This window comes from Schistocerca cancellata, chromosome 1 (genome assembly GCF_023864275.1).
Source record: "Schistocerca cancellata isolate TAMUIC-IGC-003103 chromosome 1, iqSchCanc2.1, whole genome shotgun sequence".
NCBI classification, from domain to species: domain Eukaryota; kingdom Metazoa; phylum Arthropoda; class Insecta; order Orthoptera; family Acrididae; genus Schistocerca; species Schistocerca cancellata.
Window position 1 is genome coordinate 714424920 of NC_064626.1, and position 26926 is coordinate 714451845.

Sequence of the window (26926 nt, forward strand, 5' to 3'; positions counted from 1 at the left end):
GCGTACACTGATTTTAATTAACTGAATATTGGTTCTTGGAAGCATCAATATGTACTCCTCTACCCTTTTTTCCTACTTTTTCATTTTTATGTTTCGTCACGATTTTTATTCATTAATAATAACGCAACGGTGGCGGCTACTGCCTCGGGTTTTAAGAATACCTGCAACAAGTACTTGCAACACTTCAGCGACTTGAAGCAGCAATCTTGAGCAAGTTTTTGCTTTAACATAAACACCTCAGCAAGTGCTTACAGAAGTTAATTGATAGTGGGCAGAAGCCTTTCGTAATACTTCGCCTCTACGGGCGGCTTGACGTTGGAAGTGCTCGGAGACAAATGAATTCCTTTCGAGTTGTGCCAATTTTCTCCACTTCTGACAGCACTAGCGCAATCGTCAAGTTATCGTGGGCAAAAAAAGTAATTTCCATAGCGTGTCTACCGCGAATAGTTAACATGGGAATAATGTTTAGGTTTATTTAAGTACTCTTTACTCCACATTTAATGTTATCTTTTGGTTTTTTTTTCGTAACTCAAGGAAAAAGGTTGCCAAAGCCAGCGCATCGTCTGAGTTCGCCATTTTCTGATAAACAAACTAATGCTTGAATAAGACTGCTTGAACCGTGTGGTGTTGTTGTTGTGGTCTTCAGTCCTGACACTGATTTGATGCAGCTCTCCATGCTACTCTATCTTGTGCAACCTTCTTCATTTCCTAGTACCTACTGCAGCCTACATCTTTCTGAATCTGCTTGGTGTATTCATCTCTTGGTCTCACTCTTCGATTTTTACCCTCCAATACTAAATTGGTGATCCCTCGATGTCTCAGAACATGTCCTACCAACCGATCCCTTCTTCTAGTCAAGTTGTGCCACAAGCTCCTCTTCTCCCCAATTCTATTCAATACCTCCTCATTAGTTATGTGATCTACCCATCTAATCCTTCAGCATTTTTCTGTAGCACCACATTTCGAAAGCTTCTATTCTCTTCTTGTCTAAACTATTTATCGTCCACGTTTCACTTCCCTACATGGCTACACTCCATACAAATACTTTCAGAAACGACTTCCTGACATTTAAATCCATACTCGATGTTAACAAATTTTTCTTCTTCAGAAATGCTTTCCTTGCCATTGCCAGTCTACCGTGTGTAGATTCCAGGAATTTGTGCATCCTTGCTCATGCACACTGTTACGTGTGTGGCCGCCTTAATTGCTCCACAAAGAATGCTACGGAGTGGGTGAAGATTTATTAATACAAAGCAGCCAGTTTAAATCTCTGCCAGCCGCTGCCCGTAGGGCGGAATGTTCAAAGCATTTCATAATGTTTCCGTGAGAGGACGCTGAACGGTTATCACATTTTTCTGGAAGAGTGAGCAACACTTTAGTCGAGACGGTGTAAAACGATCCCTGACCGCTTGCAGCGTTGTTGCCAGCTTTCAACTGCTAATGGCTACAGCCGAAAACAGTAGCCATCTACGGAGCCGTCACAACAATGTGGCGTTGCCACAGAGTTGTTAACAAAATCGCGTTATGTTGAGGCGGGAATCGCGTTACGTTGAGGCAGGCCCGCGAAGGTCCCGCACCCAGCCCACTGTAGCTGTCAGGCATCAAATTATACGCTGACTCAAAAATGCTCAGACGTATGGGCCAATACAAAAGCACGACGTCAAAACTGAAATAACTGGCAGACTGAATTTCTCCCCAACTTTTATGTTTTCATTTTGTGTTGGTACTGAGAGCCCCAGAAAAATTAGAGGAAGCACCCACAGAGTCGGCATCCCAGCAAACATTAACCTACAAAACGCTCTCTTTTCTATGGTGAGAACACGTTCATGAGCATGAAGGGAAATATCGAGAATAACAAAATTGGAACTGATACTTGATCCTCTGTGCCACAAAACCAACTCTGTCCATGTGAGGTGCAACTATGCATGCCGTATCATTACTAGCTACCGACTCAGTGAACTGAGACTTAAGGAATTGCTGGATTAAGGAAACGACTCATACTGATACCTGGGTGTTAATAATTTGTAAGGATATGAAATGTAATTCTTTCATAGGCCCGATGTAGGTAAAACAGGTGCTAGACTGTGTGTAATTGGTAGGATACTGGGAAAACGTAGCACAGCTACAAAAGAGATTGCTTACAAAACACTCATGTAACACAGCCTAGAATATTGCTTATAATAATAATAATAATGTAACATTGAAAAATAGGTAATATAGCAGGTCTTAGATACACAACCGTGTAGAATCATAGTGCCTAAATCAATATGTCTCTGTTACAGAGGACATTCCATAAGCATATAATATTCACAAGTCCTTAAACTAACCACTATGCAACAATAACAAAAAATACGAACATGTAAAATCCAGTTTAGTAGTAAGGGTAACAACTCATCAAATTGTAGAGCCACTGAGTCGCGTGAAAGGCGCACACACGCACACGCACACGCACACGCACACACACACACACACACACACACACCTATGCACCTACCTGATACCTTCTACATACAGGATGTTTCAAAACCCAACAGCAAAACTTCAGGAATGGATTCCTCTGTTCATCATCTCATTGAATTCTATAGGTGATCATAAGTTCTTGGTTCAGTTCACACTGTCTGAGAAGTCACACAAAGATTAGGTTCATCCACAACAGCAATTGAATACATAAGAGACTTTCTGTGTCCCCACAGGTGAAAGTCCAGAGGGTTTAAGTCAGTTGAACAGGGTGGCCAAGCAATTGGTCCATCTCTACCTATCCAGCACTCAGGAAAATGTGCATGCAGATGCCTCCAGGCACATAGACTGAAATGCGTGAATGAAACGTTGTGCATGAAATACATTTGTCGACAGGATCCAAGTGGCATGTCTTCTAAGTACTCAGGAAACACAGTACATAAGAAATCTGTGTAGTTAGGTCCAATAAGTCTCCCTGGGGGTCACAGCATCCCAACAAGGAATTGTCAAGAATGGCTGTCCATATGTTAATGGGGAACTTCTGCTGGAGAGACGACTGGAAGTTGCATGGCGATTTGAGTCCACCCACATTTGCTGGTTATGCAAAATCTGGAGTCCAGCCCTTATGAATGTCAGCAAGTAAAGCAACAGCTGCAAAGTTGGGCATCATAATACTTTGCTGCAGAAACCACTGGCAGAACGTTACCTTTGGAGTATAATCTGCAGGAGACAAGACTAGTACATGCTGCAGATGGTATGGATGGAGCACATTTTCACATAAACATCTCCAGTTTGTCATGTACGGCACATTCCTCTGCAAGCCTAACCACCTTGTACTGATCCCAGGACTTTCCTCCACAGCATTGAGTAGATCTTCCTCATCCTCTGGCATTTTACATCCAAGCCGAGCCCCACTGCCTGTGGACACGTGAAACTCCCTTGTTCACAGAGGCCAAGATCATCAAATGTCTTTCGGTCTGGTAATCTGCACAATGGGTAGCATTCCTGGTACAAGTGACATGCCTTTAATACATTGTCATCTGCCAAACCATACATGTAATGCATGGTCACCAACTCTTGGTTGGTTTATATTTCCTGAATATAAACCACAGGCACAGGCTATCACAAACCTACCCATATGCACTTTGCAAAGGGCTGCAGATAAATTTAAAGCCTACTACTTACGAATCACTTCAGAGCATACTGCATACTGCAATTGCAAACTACAGATCTGCCAACACCTACATATTTAACTAGCGATAACTGTACTTCGTCTGCACTGGATATTCAGGCCCATATCACATTGATTCACAACTTGTTTACTTGTGTAACACTTGTAAGTGGCATCACACATTTTCCTGTGACAAACAGCATTTGTCAACATGCATTGCGTAACAGCAACATGCTCAAATAAGTTGGTAACTATGCAGTTCTGGGCCCATATTGACATAGTCATTTTTATTTTTCTTCTTCTTCTCCTTTTTATATAAGGAATCCATTCTTGAAGTTTTGCCATCAAGTTTTGAAACACCCTGCATTTACACTGTTGAATTCATTTGATTTTGTGATATTCTGTCTCAATGAACTTTGAACTGGTTTGTTGCAAATCATGTATTCTGTCTTTTTCAAAAGATATCTGGAGACTGATTTTTTCTGCAGCATCTATCACGAATTTAATCTGATTCTGGACTCATCGAATGTTGTGAGTGAAGGTTGCTGAATTGTCTGCAAATGTGAAGCAATCTATAGATAACTTACCTCTGTCTAAAATGTCTGACTGTTGAGGATTGTTTTCTGTTTGTGTCATTTATGAGGGTAACCTCAAAAGTAAGGTCTCCTATTTTTTCATATGTACATAGACCTGTTTATTTCTACATTGGCTTACATCAGTTTACAGCTTGAACATTTAGCTATTTTTCAACATAATCACCATTTCTGTCGATGCATTTTTGTAGACACTGTGGCAGTTGTTGTATGCCCATGTCATACCAACTCACTGCCATGCTGTTCAGAATGTTATGAACCTCTTCTTTCACCTCATTGTCAGAGCTGAATTGCTTTCCGGCCAAATCTTCTTTTAACCTAGGGAAAAGGTGATAATCACTGGGTGCCAAGACAGGACTATAGGGTGGGTGGGTGGGTGGGCGATTATGTTCTACTGAAATTGTTGCAGGAGAGCAATGGTTCGCCAAGCGATGTGTGGGCGAGTGTTGTCATGGAGAATGTGTACGCCCTTGCTCAATATTCCTCTTCTCAGGGTCTGAATTGCCCGTTTGAGTTTTTTTTCGAAGTCTCACAGTACCTGTTAGCATTGATTGTGGCCCCAGCGATTCAGCTCCATCAACAAGGTACAAAGAAGAGGTTCATAATTTTCTGAACAGCATGGCAGTGAGCTGGTATGATGTGGGCATACAAAAACTGCCACAGCATCTACAAAAATGCATCGACATAAATGGTGATTATGTTGAAAAATAGCTAAATGTTCAAGCTGTAAACTGATGTAAACCATTGTAGAAATAAACAGCTCTATGTACTTATAAAAACGTAGGAGACCTTACTTTTGGGATGTATCACTTCTCCAAGGACACAGTTGAAAAGTATTGGAGGTAACCCATGTGGTAGTCTTAATTCCATTTTGATTTCTACAGGCTCTGAAATGTCCCCTATATTTTTAATTTGGAATTTGTGTCTTTCAGTGTCTGTTTTATGACTGGAAGTGCTTTCAGATCTACACAGTGTTCTTTTAATGTTTGGAAGAGTGGTTCGCAGACAGCTAAGTCATACGTTTCTTTAACTAAACTCCTCCCGAACAGGCCATGAAGGCTCAATGGTACTGATCGGCCTCCATGTCATCCTCAGCCCATAGGTGTCACTGGATGTGGATATGGTGGGGCACATGGTCAACACACCGCTCTCCTGGCCATATGTCAGTTTCCAAGACCGAACTACTACTTCTCCTCAGTTTGCCTCACAAGGACTGCATGCACCCTACCTGCCAACAGCACTCGGCACACCGAATGGTCACCTATCTGGATGCTAGCCCAGCATGACGTGCTTAACTTTGGTGATCTGACAGGAACCAGTATTACCATTGTGGCGAGGCCGTTGGCTCATATGTTTCTTTGGAATCAACAAATGTGCAGACCAAATTTTTGCTGTAAATCCTTTGATTTGAGAATTAGTTTTAGGTTGCAAGATTTTCTCTGGTCACAAATGACCTGATACACCTCAATTTTTTGTTTATTTCTTTGCTATGTCAAGAAGACACTGGGATAGAATTCTGTGTGCAACTGATATTAACGAGATTCCCCTGCAGTTATTTACACATTTTCTGCCTCCCTTCTTGTGTAATGGACAAATTAATGCATTTTTTGAATCTTCTGGAATTTGTTCTGTTTTCTAAATGTCTTTCAATATTTTGTTGATTTCTTTATGGTGTTTGAGCCTGTTGATTTGAACATTTTTGCTATGATTTAATCTCTCCTCTTCCTCTGATGCTTTATTGTTTTTGAGTCTTTTGATCTGACTGGCAATTTCTTCTTCATCTGGAGGCAATGAACTTGAATTAGTGTCCTCAAGGTTCTTGTGGTGGGAACCTCTTTGTTGGTTTTGAGCAGTTATGTAATTCTTTGAAATATCTGGCAAGCTCCTTGCAATGTTCAACATTGTTTAGAGCCCATTGCCTATTTTCTTTTTTGAAATAGGGACTTTATGGTTGATATCCTATTAACTTTGTTCTAAGTGGCAGACAATCACAATAAAAAAAAGGCTGTTAAATATTTCAGCTTTTGGACAGAAAACACGTACACAAGCACAAATACACACAGGCTACCATTTCTGAACAGTTGGGGGCTGGACTGTGACTGCTTCTGACATGAGCTGGGGTGGGTGGAGGGGATGCGGAGGCAGGGGAAGGGATAGCAAGGTAGTGGTGGGGGAAGATGCTATACTGCAAGTGGGAGCATGCAGGAATGTGATGGGGAGACAGTATGGGCTGCTAGGTGCAGAGTTGAAAGGCTGTAATGAGGAGGGGGGCCACGAATATGGGTGATGGGAGAGGAAACAAGTAGGGAAGGAGTACAGTCTAGTAGGTACATTGGACAGTCTAGTAGGAACATTGGTGGATTGGAAGGTGTGTATAGTGCTAAAGTGGCAGCAGTAAAGGGTATAGGTGGTAGAGGGCATGGACTAGCGCAGATTGAGGCCAGAGGGTTTACAGGAATGAATTATATTTTATAGGTTACTGGATTCTTCCTACCAACACCAGCTATGCTCATTTGTGCAGGTGGGAACTCTTCCGACAACATACCTTCTATTCCCGCAAGCCACAACCTTTGCTTTTCCTTGTTCTCCACATATTCATCCCCTTCCTTACTCCCCCTTCAGCACAGCCTCCCGACTCTGCACCTAGCAGCCCACCCTGTGGCCATGATGACACTGCATGTTCCCACAGGAGCAAAGCACTTTCCTCCAGTTGTACCCTGCTGCCTCATCTCTTCTCTGCCCCATACGTCTTCCTTACCCCAACATCCACTTCAGCAGAATGGTGCTAATGTCAGATGCAGTCGCACTCCGCAGTCAGGCCCCATTTGCTAAAGACAGTGGCCAAGTGTATGGTTGGGATGTGTGTGTGTGTGTGTGTGTGTGTGTGTGTGTGTGTGTTTTCATCCTGGACTTTCCACTGTCTGAGTTTAAGTTTTCAAGATCTTATGGAAAGTTTGTGTGTTGCTGTTTTTGAAGTCTTTCTCAATTTCAACTGGTAGATCCTTTTTGCATTTCCTTTTGGTCTTCCCATTTAATTTCGCTGTCTCTTTCCTCCCAGCAACGAATATTTTGCAGTTGTCCTCTGTCACATTGCTGTTCACCAGTTGTATGCATCCTGTCGAGATTGGACTGTATGATCACATCCTCTTGCCATCTCATTCTGTAGAGCAATTAGTGTCTGTGCTGTTTCAATTGATCTGCTTCTGAGTTGCTGCCCACTGTTTGACCACTATTTCTCTAATTTTTCCATGAAAGGTGTTTAGATCCTGCTTGTTTCAAACATAATTCTTTTCTTATCATACTCTAATGAGGATGCACATGCCTTCCCCTACACTGTCTCTCAGTTCCTCCCTCATTTCTACCACTGCCCACATTCTGATACAATCTCTCACCCCCCCCCCCCCTCCCTTCAGTCAACCTGCAGTAGTGGCATTGTGTATTTAGCCTGTGCAATGTAGGTGTGTGTGTGTGTGTGTGTGTGTGTGTAGCTCACAAACCAATTCATACAAAAGCTAACAAAATTTTCAGTCCTGTTTATGTGTCTGTCAACAACTCCGTGCCTCTACTACCCAGTGTCATGTCATCTACACTTTAACATAATTTACAGTCAGCTATAACATTTCATAACATATGAAATACACATTTGTGTATACGGTAATATCAATGACAAAAGAGAGGGTCCTTTTTTCACTTGACCAAGCCCTAAGATGAAAACTGTGCACAATTTCCACTGATCCAAGAGGATTTAAAAATTCAAAGTTTTGCAGTGTAAGCAAAGATACTGAAGCAATGTTTTCAACCTATCCAGAAGTCATAGAACCACAAATGTGTTTTGCAGTAGATGATAGGCGTTTCATGCAGTTTTTATCATAAATGGTATGTTATGGAAATGTTTATGACCAGTTTATTTTATGATTTACTTTTTGTTGTCATTGCTAATGTAATTTTACAACGGAAGTGTGTATCTCAAAATTAAAATCCTTGTGCTGTTTTTTCTTCACATAAAATTAATGATCTATAATACAGAGTTTCCAGTTTTACAAATCCATTCATTTTGTGACAATTGGCGTTTTTTTTGAAGGCTTTGGCAGTAACAATTGTAGAACTATTAGCATAATTAAATGGTGAGCCATATTAACAGGTCATCTCGTTTGGCTTGCAGTTAGCACGTTTCCAAATACTTGAGGACAAGTATCAGTTCGTATCAGTTTCAAATTAAACTTTATTTCACCAATTCAAAATTTGTAATTTGGCTCTCTTGGCTGCATTAGATAGTTGTGATCCAACTAATATCAGATTTCAGAGAGTGGAATTTGGTTGAATTCATCTCTTTGAAACGTATACTACAAATAAACAAAAACTTCTACAGCTCCATTTAAAAGAGTGAAGCTAATAACAATACATTTGCAATTAATATAGGTTTAATAAAGACTGTGCATCATTTAGTACAAATTTTCTCACAGTCAGTCTCCGTGAAAACAGGATATTACGATATCTCAACTGGTTTTGAGACTACCTGAGGTAAACAGCTTCGCTGAATAACCCTCTATATGCAACTGAAAGCTCTGACTCATTATGAAATATACGATTTTAATGGGAAACTGTTGTTGTCTGTTACCAAAAGACCTAGAACACTGACATTAACTCTGGTGGTAGTATGGTCAGAGCAGAAGAGATCAAAACAGACACATTCTCAGTAACTTCTCCATTGAAAATTAACCGATGTTATTGCTCACAGTAAAAGCATTGTTAGTAATTTTAGTCCAAAAATATTCAGTGACATCTCACACAGACTGAATGACAGGGTAACAGATAACACATCCCATATTACAATCATTCGATGTTCGTTGTCAAATATGATACATACCACTGTAGTAGTGCTATCTCTTATTTGTGCGCAATGAAATCAAAACGGAATGGAAAAGACAATGGACGTTACAGCAATATGTAAGTTAAGTGGACAATAAGAACTCCACAAACTTGCAAAAATTTGTAAGCCAGTTGCATTAATGCTACAATTCACTATCTTTAAACAGTGGTCTAAGACGTTATCTTTATCCACTATATTTGACATAATGAGATAGCAGATAAAATTCTAATTGTGATCTACTTATTCCAAGATGGAAATTACAGTTTCCTCATTTCAGTAACCATAGTACACAACAATTGATTGCATTTACACTGACTGCCTGCAATATGTTAACTAACTATTATAAAATTAGTTAAAAAACAGCACCAAACCGCAAATCAGCTTCAACTTCTTACTTAAAGATATAGAACAACTGATGGTGGATTTGCAATATCCATCTTCATATAGCTTTCCCATACTTGTCTACTGATATCCGACAGTGCATTACCAAACACTGGAAGAACACGTGGTCTTAAAAGTTATAAAGCCTAATGAACACCTGTATTTCCTTTTTTAATTTCATTTCTTGTATGTTATATTACATATGTCGTTATCAAGATGTTTGTTTACAGAAAATTTTCATCAATACATTATTTTATACGATGCAGCAGTTTTATATGAAAGATGAGTCTTGTCTTCCCCCACAAGAATATATTCAGTGCAATGGCTTTTGCTTATTAGCCTGAAAGCAAAACCTTCTATTTAACTAAATGTTAAATCAAATCCCAAAATATTTATAAAGATGAAAGATTTATTTTAAAGGTATTTCAGATTTAAAATTACATTTGGATTGAACTGCTTTCCACAGTCCACTGAGGCTCTCCTGGGGGTGTGAATATTACACAGTAAGTATCATGATGTTTCATACGCATGTGTGTATTTAATTCAAAAAACTAAATAAAAATTTTTAATGCAGACAAACATATTATCCAGCAACATGGCGAATGTTGTGCTGCAACAGTGCTTGTGTAAATAAAATTGTCTGTTATGTACATAAATCTGAGGTAAACGTTACAAGATGCAAAGTAAAAGCTCATTGCATAATTAAATGTGTATAAAAGGGGGCTGGTTGCTGTATTTTTTCATGCAGTAAGAATAAAACATAGACTCTTTTTGAGAGGTGCAGGGCAAGTGGAGTATGAGTAGCATCAAGTGTGCTCCATGCTTCTTCATATGCATTTCTCTATCAGAAGGAGCCTACAATAAATTCAATTTAACTGTAGCATTTTCCATATGGTTTTAATAGTTTCTCTTGAGTTTTGATTGGTATTCTCAAAAAGTTACTTTGTAACAGAGACATAAAAATGTAAAACCGTGATAGATTTGGTCAGTATATTACAACCAGTGTTTATTATCTACATAAATAACACGGATAATGTTAACTTCTAAAATGTCATTTTATTTACTCTACGTATACTAAAACTGCACAACTTTAATGTATGTATATTTTAAACGCTCTTCTTTAATCAGGTAAGATGCTGCAAACAGTCTTTGGTCGGTTCTCTTCTTAAGTTTTCCCTAACTTTCACAATACCAGAACACTCAAATGAGACAGTTGACTAACAAAAACTATTCAAACCCCTCTATCAACATGGACATACACACACTCACAATGTATCACAAATTATACACTGCCTTAGAAAACTACTGAAAAAGCATTATGTACAAAAGGCATTACACATTATATTTACTGTAGTTCACTGCATTTTATCTATTACAGGATGTGACAATGTGCTCAGAGAAACTTGATCCCCAGCGGATATATTTCTGGATTTCTACATTATGTACACTTCGCAAGTGGGCTTTTAGTTTGTCAATTCGTGTGTAAACGGCTGCACAATAACAACAACGATGATCTCCAGGGAAGTGCGAATTAAGGTGGTGCCATTTGTTACGAACCACTTTGCAGCACAATTTACAGCGATAAGCACCTGCAACTATGGGATCTGGGCAGAATTTGTCTTCGTATTGTGTGCGCACTCGGCCTGGAAGAAAAAGAGGTTAACTTTCAGTCCTCTGCTTCCAGACCTAATGCTGTGTCCAGTCAATAATGTTGTTATTTTTTTATGCAACTGTGCAATTATCAGCTAATGCTTTTACTTCTTTTGGAAGCAAGTGTGCATATAGACAGATGTTAAATTAAGTATACTGAAGTTATATAAGAATTACAGTGTTATAAACAAAAATACTAGGACATATGTGTAATGGTATTAGATAACATTGCAGTTCAAGATCATGTAGATTACGTAGTGTACACAAAGAAGGGGAAAAGAGCATAAGAGCTGCTTCTTATGCCTTGTACATTGTTTTTCATACATACTGTACTACTTTTCTCCATTCAATTGAATTGTATTGGATGGAAACCCTGTATGATATAAAGCCTTTGGATCAAGATAGAAAGTTACAGTCACATATAATAAGTAAATGAGCCCATGATTGAAGTGGCCATCAGCTGGGGGGATTATACAAGAAGCAGGTCAATAATAATAATAATTATTATTATTATTATTACTACTACTACTAATATTTTTTCTTGAGGGCACTGACAATACATTTACACATTAATACAGGGTGTCCCATTTATTTTGACAACCCCAGGAGTAAAACAAAAATTTACTAAGCAAATAATATTTAGCTACCATAAGGACATTAACCAGCACGACTGCATTTCTTGTAAGTTTGTTCGTTACAAACATATGAACAGCAGTATGTCTTTTTTAAAAAGCACTCCAAATTTTTGATTTGGTAATCCACTTCCTATCCTTAACACCTGTTCAAAAACACATTGCAATGTACCAGTCACGTAAGTATGACACTATTAAAAATGTAAAACAGGACTGACTTTGACACTCCTGTACTATCATATACACTAGCACTCATCCACTTGCTGACTGTCAGTGCACAAATGGAAACACACTGGCCATTCAGTCAACATCTTCAGTTGAAGGTTTGTGTCAGCTCAATGTATAGCAAGGAAGAGAAGATAAAAATGCTACTCATGAATGGACAATGTAAGCTGGCAGAATAGTAATTCCAATAATATTTTCTTATATACAATATGAGTACATGTAGTACAGTACATTAGTACTTTTCAATGATATGGCATGTAAGTAAAGGCAACCACTGATAAAAACTAAATCACCATTACTTTTCTTTTATTGTGGCCGAAGGTAAGCATAATGCTACTCAGGCAGAGGAACCCTATACACAGCAATATTCTGAGAAGAACCACTCTTTATAATTTTTTTTACACTTCAGACAATGAGGTTTTATAACAAAAGGCTTTACAATTTCATAGAACTCGTGCACACACGAAGCAGCCAAAAGTACTTTAAGATCGTACTACTTGTACCTGTGTTGTACACATGAAAACATTATTGCAACTACTGTTCTGTTAACTTTTTATGTTATCCATACATGAGTAGCATCTCTGTCTTGCCTTCATTGGTGTACATTTGTAATGCCTCGAGAATTTCGGTGAAAGTTCTATAGACACTCAGCTTTCCACTGTCTCGAACACACAATATTTTAAGTATGAGGGTGAGAGTGTGGAGATGTGTCTACTCCGCCACCAGTTTCAGTGATTGCAGGATGGACGTGTATCGGGAGGATACTGCAATTCTGACAGCCGATCGGCGTGGACACGTGTTTGCCGCTCGCGCCATAGAAGCTGTATGTCCAGTACAAGGAGCAAGCACGTTTTATTCCTTGATTGTGTAACAACTTTATTTGTTGTGAACAAATGAATTATGTATTGAACTAAAGAAACTTACATTTGATTTTCTGGTGTTGGACTTTCTAGAAGCAAGAACTGGTTTTATAGTAGTTATTAAACCAAACATATTGTAATCGTATCTGTTACTATCTAATGGTCCAAGACAGGGTTGACTTGCGAGAGTTGAACGCTATGTGAAACTTGTGAAGTTGTTTTACTGTGCAGATGAAAATACAACAGAGTTGAACAAAAAGTATCCTGAGAGTGCAGAATAATATCAAGAGTAGAAAAGTAGTCTATTTTGAAATTCCTTTAACCAGCTATAGTCTTCGGAGAAGAAGAGTTTGTGAAGATTGACGCAGCCATCTGACCCGAGAAGTAGATCGTCTGCACACAATACATAAGTCAACTGCAAGAGACATGAGAGTATTGCACCCCAGTACCACACTGTCTCATGCCATCAGAAACCATTAGAATGTGGCAATCCAAGTGACAGGACACGAAGAAAACAGGAATTTTAAGACAGAAACGGGAAGAAGATATCATGACTTGCCATAGCAACTAGGCCTAACAAGATGTGAGAACTGTTTCCAGTAATTGTATCGAGTTCAATAAACCAATGGAAGAAAGAGGCGAGTGCAACATAGTAAAAGACGTGAGAAAGTTTAGCGAAAAAGAAAAAACTGGAGAGAAGACCTCAACCTTTCGACGAAGAAGATTGGGTGTGGACAGGAAGCAGTTTTCACACAAGTACAATGCACCGACGCCGATGCAGTAACCAGCCACCGACGCCGACTGCACCAGCTGCTGCTGCCGCCGCCGACACTGAAACCAACATTTGATGCTGCTGGTGTCAGTGCTGTCAACTGGCGCTGATTACACATCCGCTTACCAATGCAGCTAGAAATCTACGTTGGGTGAGCAAAAACAATAATTGTTTGGTAAACACGAAGAAAATGTTGAATGATCAACTGGTAGTGTAGTTATTGTACTCAGTGGTGAATTTTCTTTTAGATGATTAATACGCCTAAAATTAATAAAGTTATGCATCAAGAACAGCAACTAGCAAAACCAGCCATAGCTATGACAGTGAATAAGGAAATGCCAGAGTGGGCTGAAGTAGCAAATTTAATCAAAGAACTAAGTCTAAAGTTAGAATCAGTGAGAAAAGAGTCAAATGCTCAAATTACTACTCTAAGTAAAAATTTAGAAGCTCAAAATACTCAATTTTATCCATTGTTTTCCAGTGTTTTGTCTGCGACTGTTTTATTTTCAGAAAATGAAGAACAAACCGCCTTCAGTTACAAGTTGTGTTTATTTACTGCACTATGCGTTTCGAGCCCTGGAGGCTCATCTTCAGGTGCTTTTTAGTGATTTACATCAGGTTTTTTTTTTTTTTTTTTTTTTTTTTTGCCTGTTGATATTACATCATTTTAGTGTTACAACATGGTATATTGTAGATATAAGTTTAACAGCGTTACTAATATGAAACTAACTTATAGTTTAACATTGTATAATGTCTGCTTCTGTTGTGCAGTTGGTATACACAATACACATCTTTAATTTTGCAGTACATACATAGTCACACACTTTTTCGTACACTGTAGTAGCAGAACGTAAACATGTCAAAGATTCTCATTTATACAGATGTTCTACTTCTGAATATAATCGATTTTCTTGTTTCACAGAAACATGTCAAGTTTCCTAGCTGACATTTTCATCAACCACTTAGAGAATAAGTTCTTCAAAGGAGAAAATAAACTTGTTCAAAAAATTGTGTATTACAAGAGATATGTAGATGACACACTACCCTTATTTGATGGCACTAAAGATGAACTTGAAGAACTCCTCACATCATTCAACTCACTCCACAATAAAATAAAGTTCACAATAGAACATGAAACAAATCAATCCACAAATTTCTTAGACCTCACAATTGTGAATGAACAACAAGAATATAACTTGTACATTTACCGATAACCAACCTACACTGACAGTACAATACATGAATTTTCATACCACCTGAACACACATAAGTATGCTGCATTTAGATCAATGTTGAACAGGGCACATACATTACCTTTAAAACCCAAAGCACTAACACAAGAAATAGATAGTATCAAAACAATTGCAGTAAATAATGGTTACTCTGTAAAATCAATTGATAAACTATCTAGAAAAATTCAGACCAACATCACTCACAAAAACACTGGAAAGAAAACTACTGACACAAAACAAATCTTCACAAGCTTTCCATACTTAGGCACAGTATCACAAAAATTAGCTAACTTATTCAAAAAAACCAATATTAAAATATCTTTCTCCACAAACAGCAAACTTGGATACCACTTACCTCACACAGTGAACACAAACAAACCAATAACACAACACAGTGGAATATATAAATTACAATGTAACAGTTGCCCTGCATTTTACATCGGAAAAACTGGAAGAACGTTCCACACACAGGTATAAAGAACACACCGACGCCTTTCGACTAAACCATTTTGAAAAATCTACAATAGCTAACCACATGTATATTAATAAACACAGACTTGATGACATCCACAACAGCCTAACTGTACTTCATACAGAACCTAACAGTAGAAAACTTAATCTACTAGAACCGTTAGAAATAATGCTACACAAAGAAAAATATTCCAAAAACTTGTTGAATGAACAAACAGAGTTTAACAGCCACAATTTTTTCTACACCTTTAAAAGTTTATTTTTTCCTGAGAAATCAAATCTATAATAGTACAAACAGCTGACAACCTACAACATGGTGCCAAATAATTATTTTAATAATACATGTGTACTAGTAATACTATATCATATTATCTTCTGTGAAACAAGAAAATCAATTATACTTAGAAGTAGAACATCTGTATGAATGAGAATCTTTGGCATGTTTACTTTCTGCTACTACAGTGTGCGGAAAAGTGTGTGATATATGTACTGTAAAATTAAAGATGTGTGTTGTGTATACCAACTGCACAACAGAAGCAGACATCATACAATGTTAAACTATAAGTTAGTTTCATCAAAATACTCAGCTGAATGTTAAGTTGGATGACCAGATGGCTGATTCAGCCACTCTTAAGTGAAAAATTAGATGCCCAGAGTGAAATTTTAAGTAATCAAAGTGAAACCTTGAACAGTCAAGCAGCAAATATAGTTTTGTTTAAGACTGAATGTGGCTCTTTAAATAATAAGGTAGAAAATCTGTAGTTAAATTTAAAGAGTGAACTCACTAGTTCTTTGAATACTCATGTTAATCAACTATTTACTGAATTTAACCAGAGACAGGATGAGCAACTTCAAGATTTAATTAAAAAATTAGAATTTGACATTGAAGATAAATATAATAATGTAGAATCTGAATTTAGAGAAAAATTAAAATTTTGTACAAATGTATGTAATGTTAAATTTAATTCCGTAAGACAGGAAATGAATACTTTGAAAGAGTGCACAGATCGACCTAAGGAAGTAATGTTGATTATTCAGTCGAAAATCCCAGGTGTTACAACACGCGTTGTTAGCTCATGAGTAGATAATATAGGATGAAGCTTTAAAGGAAAAATAGCGAACTTTGACATTATAAATGCAAGTAGTTTGGCGGGACCATCTGAACTAATTAAAGATTGAGAAGTTACTGAGAGTATAATCTCCGGAAACATTTCAACGATTGCTGTTTACAAACTTAATGACGCTAGCAAGGTTATGGACGACTTGTGTAAAGAATTCAAACTTGTCCATGACAAAGTAGAAAATAGAATAACTTTACCTAATGTTGTGTTTCCTAGTAAAGTGGTGATTCTTTTGTCACGGGGAGACTATCGCAGAAAATTTAACGAGAAGTACTCAATTGCACTTGCTCAAGTCGGGTTAATGTCAGATCCATGGGATCTGGGCGGAGTCACATCTGTCTCCCAGGGATGTTAACGTTCTGTGTTAACTGGCAGAGTGGCGACCGTTGGATCCCTAGCTGTTTTTGGTGTTTCTTCTGTATTATTTTTCCTGCACCGAATTCCCTTCAAATCTTAAACTATTCTGTAATCTATTCTTGAATTCTTAAACTATCCTATCTTATTAGTAATTAGACTAACATAGTTAGTAATGACTACAGGAGTGAGACCAATTTAAGAGAATCACGGATGAACAGTGATCGCTAGACATGAAGTGAAACGAATAGAATGTTATATTAGGGGGAAGTATAATACGATGGTACTATTTAAACACAGTGATGCCGAGACATAAACTAAATAGAGGATTTTATGTGTGTATAAGAGTATAGTGTAAACTGAATGACTAAACAACTATGTTATCGTAGTGTATAATTTTCTATTTTTTATAAAACATTTCATGCCTTTTATAAAATGTGATGTATAGGGGAGCATTTATATTAATTTTGGAAGGGGTGGGTAATTTACGTACAAGCATGACTAACACTAAACACACACCACACCTTTCAGACAACCCTCGCAGACAAGTGTGACTGGTTCTTCACCATTTGCCATTCCATAGGGGTTGTTAAGATTTTTCTTCTGGGACTTCAAAGGTGAAGGTGAGAATGTCCGTTCTGTAGGAGATGTTTAACATCATACCTCCTACGGCTTCTCACCCAAGTCCCAGCGAAGTAGGGATCCTGGGGAGGGGGATGGGAAGGGTTTCCTGTCTTTGGGGCTATCTGCTTTCTCTTCTTTGATCTTAGCAACCATTTCTACTTTTTCCTTTCTTACTTCTCATCTGAGTACCTAACTATCTTTCCCTCTTCCCATATTCATATACTTCTATTGCAGAAGTCCTTCTCTTTTTCCGTGGTTACAAAGAACCTACAACGTATTTCACATAAGTAGGCCGAAGAATGAGGCTGCACAAACACACATAGACATACACACAAAGAGAAACTTATACACAAACATGAAAATTACAGATTAGAAAACTGAAGTGATGTCCAGATTGCCAAGGGATGTAGGGGAATAAAGTCATATGTACATCTGAGTAGATGCACACATTACATTGTTGATATGTGATGGTTTTACATCGTTATTTTTTTATCACTCTCATATATATATTTACATGTATATAAAGATAGGAGAATAACAATGAACGCATGTGCCTAGAGAAGCAGGAGCAGGAGCAGGAGAACTGGGGCAATAAGTGTAAAACAGGGATAAGTCAATTGAAGTTAGTCATGCTAGTCTTTTGAGAAAAGGCATAGTATCTACTGGGAGTTGGTAAATACAGGTAGACATGGCATCTACTATGTGTAGGCATAATACCTGTTTATATAGTAGAAGTGAGGATTGAAAGAGGACTGTAGGGTCTTGGATGGAGTTTTGGAAAGTGGAGTTGAGGTGTAAAGTAGATTTGTAATTTTATCAGAGAATATTTAAGAATAGTATACATAAAGATGTATGCTAGGGCAATGAACCAGGAGGCCTACTCAAGAAGGATATGGAGAGCGCACTCAACATTTATTGGATGAGAAAAAGGGCAGATAGGCAGGCCTATGAAAGGCTGACATATATTGTGCAGACAGGGGCACCAAGAAGGGGCTGATCTGTACCGTAGAAGGATAGGAATAAGAAAGGGGCATACCTACCAAAACGGAAGGAGAAAGGGTACTCCTAATATCAGCCTAGGTAAGATATAGGTACTGTTCCTAAAGGGAAAAAGGGCAGTATCGTGACAGAAATCACATGTTTAAAGAAATGAGTCTGGTAGGTTTGAATTCTATGCAGCACTAGCATTTTTACATTTTAGATTTACAAGTGTCAGAAGAAAGGAACACTTTTATTTTATCCAGAGTTCCTCCAGATTACAATAAGTAATGAATAAGTACACACTTTAGGAAAAGTAGTACGGGAAATAAGACCAAAGCAGTAGAGTATTCATGAGTTAGGTAAACCTGGAATTTATGATTGGAAAAAGGCAGAAAACAAAAATTGGTAACTCACGAATTGTCAGAGAATTGAAAAGAGCTAACTCCAACAGGGATTGAAAGAGTCATGTATTAAATTGAAGTAAGAGAGAGAGAGAGAGAGAGAGAGAGAGAGAGAGAGAGAGAGAGAGAGAGAGGAGAATAAGTAATGAGAACAGGCATATTCACTATTATTGACAGAAAAGGTATATTGTTGAAAGATGAAGTGTTATCCTATGTCTCCTTACTGTACATGATAATTATGTATAAAATATCGTGTGTTTGAGCTAAGGGGAGGGATCTGTAGTGCCTCGAGAATTTTGGTGTAAGTTCTAGAGACACTCGGCTTCCCACCGTCTCAAACACCCAATATTTTAAGTATGAGGGTGAGAGAGAGGAGATGTGTCTACCTCACCACTGGTTTCTGTGTGTGCAGGATGGACATGTATCAGAAGAATACTGCAATTCTGACAGTCGATCGGCGTGGACAAGTGTTTGCCGCTCATCCCACAGAAGTTGCATGTCCAGTACAAGGAGCAAGCACGATTTATTCCTTGATTGTGTAACAACTGTATCTGTTGTGAACAAATGAATTATGTATTGAACTAAAGACACTTACATTTGATTTTCTGGTGTTGGACTTGCTAGAAGCAAGAACTGGTTTTATAGTGGTTATTAAACCAAAGATATTGTAATTGTATCTGTTAGCATCTAATTGTCCAAGACAGGGTTGACTTGTGAGAGTTGAACGCTATGTGAAACTTGTGAAGTTGTTTTACTGTGCAGATGAAAATACAACAGAGATGAACAAAAAGTATCCTGAGAGTGCAGAATAATTTTAAGAGTAGAAAAGAAGTCTATTTTGAAATTCTTTTAACCAGCTATAGTCTTCGGAGAAGAAGAGTTCGTGGTGATCGACACAGCGTCTGACCCAAGAAGAAGATTGGCTGCACACAATACGTAAGTCAACTGCGAGAGAAGTGCGAGTCTTGCATCCCAGTACCACACTGTCTCATCTCGTCAGAAGCCATTAGACATTACACTCACACTTCAAGTGTAGATGGTTGACTGAATGACCAGTGTGCATTTACCTTATGTTTCCATTTGTTTAAAGTCAACTGCAACAAGTGGACGAGTTACGATACCCTGGGTACTTGCACCGTGCACTAGTGCAGCACATTCAAAGTCAATTTATTGTTATGTTTCCAATAATACCAAGTTTACTTGAATAGTACAGTGTGTGATAAGTTTTTGAACAGGTCGTCTTTTTTTTTTAAAAAAAAAGAGGTTCTGCTGTTCATATTTTCGTAACAAATAAAGTTATAAGAAAGGCATCATGCTGATTGATGTCCCCCTGAGAGCTAAACAACTTTTGCTTGATATAATTTTTTATTTTGCGCCTGGACATAAAAGTTATTAGAACTACCCCATACACTTGGAATGCAAGAGTACACTGCATCACACTGAGATTGTAAACAATACTAAGATGAAAACACATCACAGTGACGGTGTTTGCAGTTATGTGTAGAGAATGCAACAGACAGCGTTCTAGCTTTTGTGACTGGCATAACATGGGGGCTTGTACAACACAGTTAATTGTCACTCTGAAAATTCCAGACATAACATGGACGCCTCCTGTGAAATAGCGGAATAGATACTCAACAGGCAGATAAGAAACTAAAAACATATTAACACAGGTAAGTAAACTACACTGTTTTAATGTTGGGTATGTTAACAATGCATTCTGAAACATTGATGTTTTATGAGTTACTGAAGATCAATATTTTGTTTTACATACTTTACGGTTTTAAACAGCGTAATATTGTTCTTAAATGACTGTGACTTGATAGCTCATTACATGAAGTTCCAGGCTACAGATTTACAGGTCTGAGTCCAAGCCCAAGTCGAACTAAGGATTTTCTGTCACTTAGTTCTTCCTTCACTTCTGGCAATGATTTTTTAATGTGAATATTGCCAAGACGAATCGTGGTCTAATATCAACATTAATCTGGTTGACTAAGTCAGTTCAAAGGATGCAGCAAGGCAAGGGCATACCACCTCAAATTGGACCATACCTAGTAAAGCACTACAATATTCAATCCAAAAGGCAATTAAGCAAGAAAAATGCAAGATATCAGGGTGAAATGAAAATATGGCTGTTGAAAGATGGAGAAATATTGCTGAATAAAATAAAAACAAAGTCTGTCTAAAATAAAGATGAAATGCATGACCTAATCAACATGAGCAATGTAGCTGACTTTAGTAACAATATGATACTGCCTTAACAGTTTGTTTCTAACTTGAGTGATCAAAACTCTCCTGTGAAATATTTTCAGGGTGAAACAGAATAGGCAAATTTCAAGAAGAGAGAACCAAAATATGAATGCATACGAGAAAGCAGCTAATCAGACTCTTTAAACTGGAATACTTCTATTCATTGTCCTCAACACATATGACTCGAGAAATAGTGTGCAGTAAAGGCAGTTGGAAATTTAAATGAAACAGTAGCCAATACAGTAGTACAAAAGTGAATCACTAGCAAATAAAGTGTATTGCATCCATGGGATGAGGAAATCTCTAATACTTAACAGTGTCACACTCCATATATTAAAACTGTAATAACTGAGCACAAGGCTCTCTCTTATTATCACACAGTAAAATAATAATTTTAGATAAACTTCCAATAGATTGAATACCAGCAATTACGACATCGTGATTAGAAAATATTAAAAACCACATACAAAATAGTGTGTGAAACAAATGCCTTTACTTCAAAATGTGATACAATACATAAACACACAACAGAATTATCAATCTATTCTCTGAAATACAAAAAAGTATATACTAAAATTATCACCAACCCGCAAAGAAAAAAATTCAGATTTTAATCAGACAAAAGAATCAGCTGGTTTTAAAAGAGGACCAGCTGGAAGTCATGAACAAGATTACTGAACATTGCAATGAGACTGAAACATCACTTTCTCTGGGATTTACATATTCTGAAATACGTTTTGAGTCAGTCTCAACAAAATCTGTAGTAACAGCCCTTGCGAAACATGGTACCAATTCAGCCTACATAGTATAATGTGTGACATACATATGCCAATGTTACAGCTTCCATTAGACTTCATAAGGATAGTGATAAACTAGAAAAATGAAAATGGAATGTGTGTTAAGGGAACGTATATAAAGCACATTCATTGTGTCGATGACATTATATGTCTGCATCTAGTGAAGACAACCTTCAACAATGAATAGAAGAAATTAACAGAGCTACTTTGTTTGTAGACCTGAAAATTAATCATGATAATACTAAAACTGTATGTAACTAAACACGCTGAAAAGAAACAGCAGAAATTAACAATGACATCGTAGAACCAGCTGATAAATTTATTGCATCTAGGAAAGTGTAAAACTTCAATTGGATGAACAGCAAAAGAAATAAACAGAAATGTTCAGCATTTTCATGATTTTTCCCCGATACTTCATCATTATTGACTGTCTTAAACAGTGGCTGACAGTGAGAAAAAGTTTTCTAAATGTTTGAAATTATGTGTAAGTTTGTTGGAAATTGTTAAGTGCTCTCATTCTCAAATACTGGATGCATAAAGTAATAAAGTACAGGTATCTGCACACCATCAGTTATTCGCCTCAAGACACACACACAGTTTCTAGTACTTGTTTTATTGTGTTAAATTTTTAACACAAGATAATACCTCTTAATGAGTAGACTATGAGATCATTTTAATTTTTTTAATTCAGTGAATAACTATGTGAAATACTGAAAATCAATTTTGTTATCACTGTAAATCATTCAATAGGCAACTTGCAAATGATACCGGGTTCCAGGATAGTCACTTAGTAATACGGAAAGTGTGAAGAGCAGTTAATAAATGACACTGCTGAATCATTTGCATATCTATCCTACCGAAAGAATATTTTTCCGGTCTATGTTACTACCAATGTTGACTTTTCAATGTGTATAGAAATCTTGCCTGCGGAAGAAAGCACATACAATTTGTAGAAAGACATTACACTTCCATTATTTGTTTGTCCAATGGTTCACTCATGGTTACCGTCGCAGTGTTTTGTTTGTAATAATAACCTTTGAAAAATGCCAGTGGCTGAAACAGGCAGCTGCGTGCAAATGTCAGAACAAGTTCCTGGTTCGTGTTGACGAAACATGAGAGGTACATGGAACTCTTGACTACATGACATTAACCAAGCTGACTACATGATATTAACCAAGTAACACTGCAGGCCAAAACTAAAACATGTATAGTAAGTTTCCTAAGTTATGCCTCTTTTTTATCTGGTTCCCTCCTAAGACTATTTGTGAATTTTGCGACCAATGTCTTTCATTTAGACAAACAGCTTCATTAAATATTTATAATGAAATCATTTTATGTTTTAATTAGTCAGTTTTGTATTCCTTCAATTTGTCGTTTGTAAGCTACAGGAAAATAGTTTTTCATTTTATAAACAATGGTTTGCAAGAAAAAAATAGTATATCACTTTTTGATTCTTTTCAGCATTATTTTCCGTGCACATAAAAGAGTCAACCTGGCTACAACTTACCTCAGCTAATGATTGAAGAAACAAAAAACAAAAAATATCAAGAACAGGATAGTGAAAACTTGTCCATTACAAGGCTCATGGAAAAAAAGAGTGGAAGTGAATATGAGTTTCATTGTACATGCCAAATAATCCAGATGGTTTTATAATTAACCATACCATTCTAGATAAGAATATGTGATGATATGGACAACAAAAAAATGTCCCTGTGGAAAAAGCTGTATGTTTACACGCATGACCTGGACCTCTTTGGCAGAAAGACCAAACATACACATCAGCAAATGATTTCAAAACCACTGCCAACTATTCCATATAATAAATGTATGCCTGGAAATTTTAAGTACAACAAATGCAGTCATATTATTTATGGATGTACAAGCATTGTCACATTGTGTAAAAGTGGGAAACAACTCATGAGAAAATGAAAATCATCAGTTAAGTGTCCAAACAAAACTTTTTGTCATAACAGGAGTGGTCATTATATTCTATTCTTTCATGTGTATAATGTTTCACTTTTTTTTTAAAACATTTGACAACTATTTTGATGTTCCTAAATCATAATGTTTATCATTTGCTGGAGATGTATGTTTGTGCACTGCATTCAATGTGCACAGAAAATACATTGGTATTAAATTGGAAGTGTTGCCAAATTTGTTTGTAATAACACATACAACACTCAACACTTATAAGCACCAGACAAGTTAGGTTCATTTTGTGTATCAACTTGATGCTTAAAACTGCTTTTCGATTCAGCACTCCATCATGTTCAGAAATTTTACTAGCTGTCAATATCATATAAGTTTAGACCGTTAGCTTCAGGATTTACCTAGAATGCCATCATGTTCAGAAATTACATTAGATGTCAATATCAGATAAGTTTAGAACACGTTTCAAGATTTTACTTAAGTATGACTTCAGTTAATATGTTACACACACTCAGTCAGCATGAGCTGTGTGGGCTCATGATGCACACTGGTGCTTGCACGAACAACACAACATATTTTACTATTGCATCATTTGCTTGCTTTATTCAGTCACAGATCTATTTTCTCTATTTGAAATATTTATACTGCACCATTTTATGAGCAAGTACTAACAGATGTCAGTGGACAACCTCACAGCACAAGTCACTTAAGCCAACCAAACTGGCTTTTAACTCTGGGCTGATACTGTTTCATATTTCATTTTTACAAGTTTGTATCTCTCACAATGCTTCTGAAAGACTTCTACTGTACAGACCAACCAAAGTAATTTCATTCCTAAAAAAGAATAAAGGATACCTTGCTCACGCTTATGAAATCCACTGACAACTTTTAGTACAAGCTCAGTTCAAGGGTCAAATCAAGCTTTGATGGTGAGGGTAGAAGAATGACACATAATTGTGATGTTGCTGTTTCACTGTGTTTATTGTTCCTAAATCACCTATTACTTGTCCCACACACTTCTTTGGATTTATATACTTAGTTGGTCTTCTTACAAGGGAAACTCCACATTGCACCCCTCTCAGATTTAGTGGTAAGATGCACTGGAGGATATCCCATCAAAAACTGATCACAGTTCACGCATGAAAACAGGAAAGTGTACCGAGCTGCGGAAAAAGAAGCAAAGTAGAAGCAGTAAGGGGCCAAGTGCAAGAAGTACAGCATCAAGCAAATTTGAAGATCAACAGCATCATGTTTGTGTGGTCACAGTGTCGGACTGCAAAGTGAGAGATCCCTGTTCAAATCCCCTTGTACCGCCCCCCCCCCCCCCCCCTTACACACAAAATTGTGAACTGTTCATCCCGTCACTGATGTGTCTGTTCTCCTTCTGTAGTTTTGGCAATTGTCATACTATACAATGGTTATAGGATATGAGTCATGTGATAGGAATATATTATCGTCGCAAGTAAATGTCATGAATAGTGAGTGCAGGTGAGATGCTGCAAAATATCTCGCGTAGAAGTGAAGACAACAAATAATGTGGTGTGCACCATGTTGCAACAAAACATCCAAAACAGAATGCAAGAGACATAACGTGGGATAAGCAAGAGTCAAAACGTGGTACTTGGGTAGAACAAATAGGAGGCATGTATGAGGGTGAGTCAAATGAAAACCTTAAATATTTTTTTAAAATATTATTTATTGTGCAGAAAAGGTACAAAGCTGTATAACTTTTCAACATAATCTCCCCCATGCTCAATGCAAGTCCTCCAGTGCTTACAAAGTGCATAAATTCCTTTAGAAAAAAATTCTTTTGTTAGTCCGCACAACCACTCATGCAACGCGTGACGTACCTCTTAATCAGAACAGAATTTCTTTCCTCCCATTGCATCTTTGAGTGGTCCAAACAAATGGAAATCACTTGGGGCAAGGTTTGGTGAGTATGGTGGATGAGGAAGACACTCAAAATGCACGTCTGTGATTGTTGCAACTGTTGTACAGGCAGTGTGGGGCCTTGCATTGCCATGTTGCAAAAGGACACCTTCTGACAGCAATCCACATCACTTTGATTTGATTTCAGGCCATAGATGATTTTTCAGGAGATCTGTGTATGATGCATTCATGACAGTGGTCCCTCAAGGCATGTAATGCTCCAAAATGATGCCTTTTTCGAACCAAAAGAGAGCCAGTATAACTTTCCCTGCTGATGGTTCTGTTCAAAACTTCTTTGGTTTTGGTGATGAGGAATGGCGCTATTCCTTGCTCGCTCTCTTCGTTTCCGGTTTGTGGAAGTAACCCAGGTTTTGTCCCCAGTAACGATTCTTGCAAGGAAGCCATCACCTTCTCGTTCAAAGCACCAAAGAAGTTCTTCACAAGCACCAACACGTCGTTCTCTCATGTCAGGAGTCTGCCGCCATGGCACCCATCTTACAGACACTTTGTGAAACTGGAGCACAGTGTGGTATGCTGACCCATGACTAATCTGTAAACAAGCTGCAATGTGATTCAATGTCACTCAACAGTTCTCCTTCACTATGGCTTCAATTGCTGCAATGTTCTGTGGAGTCACAACTCATTGAGTCTGACCTGGACGAGGAGTATCTTCCACTGAAGTCACACCATTTGCAAACTTCTTACTCCATTCGTAGACTTACTGCTGTGACAAACACACATCACCGTACTGAACCTTCATTCCTCGATGAATTTCAATAGGTTTCACACCTTCGCTACACAAAAACCGAATAACAGAACACTCTTCTTCCCTGGTGCACGTTGCATGTGGGGCGGCCATCTTTATACTGATACTGCGACGGTAAATGTGCATCTACACTATGCTGCTACCTACAGGCCATTCTGCACGCTGTTTGTAGCATGCTTACCAACTTACGGGATAACGGCGCGAAATTTCGATTTGCTACTACAAATTTAAGGTTTTCATTTGACCCAGCCTCGTACGTCTGGAGGTCCCTTCCTTACATCTCGCTGTTGCAAACAGATGTTACACCACGACAGACACAAATTTGAATACAGCGAACAGTCACGTCAATAACCAGAAGGACAGTTCATAATTTTGCACGAGAAAAAAAAACGTGGACTCGATGGAGGTTTGAACACAGATCTCCCCATTCACAGTCCAACACAACCGTGAGGCCATGCTC

General features: G+C 37.8%; 1 protein-coding gene across 5 annotated transcripts in view; it reads right to left on the minus strand.

The window, feature by feature from the left end:
• LOC126184979 (protein tramtrack, beta isoform-like) overlaps positions 1-26926 on the minus strand; it is a 393339-nt gene that overhangs the window by 234028 nt on the left and 132385 nt on the right. The window contains exon 5 of one of the 5 annotated variants that reach the window (XM_049927708.1): positions 11030-11115. The exons of 3 other annotated variants lie outside the window; for them this stretch is intronic. In XM_049927708.1, coding sequence (XP_049783665.1) covers positions 11030-11115 — 86 coding nt within the window. The remainder of the gene's footprint in view (positions 1-11029; positions 11116-26926) is intronic. One more of the 5 variants, XM_049927690.1, reaches the window with a different exon arrangement.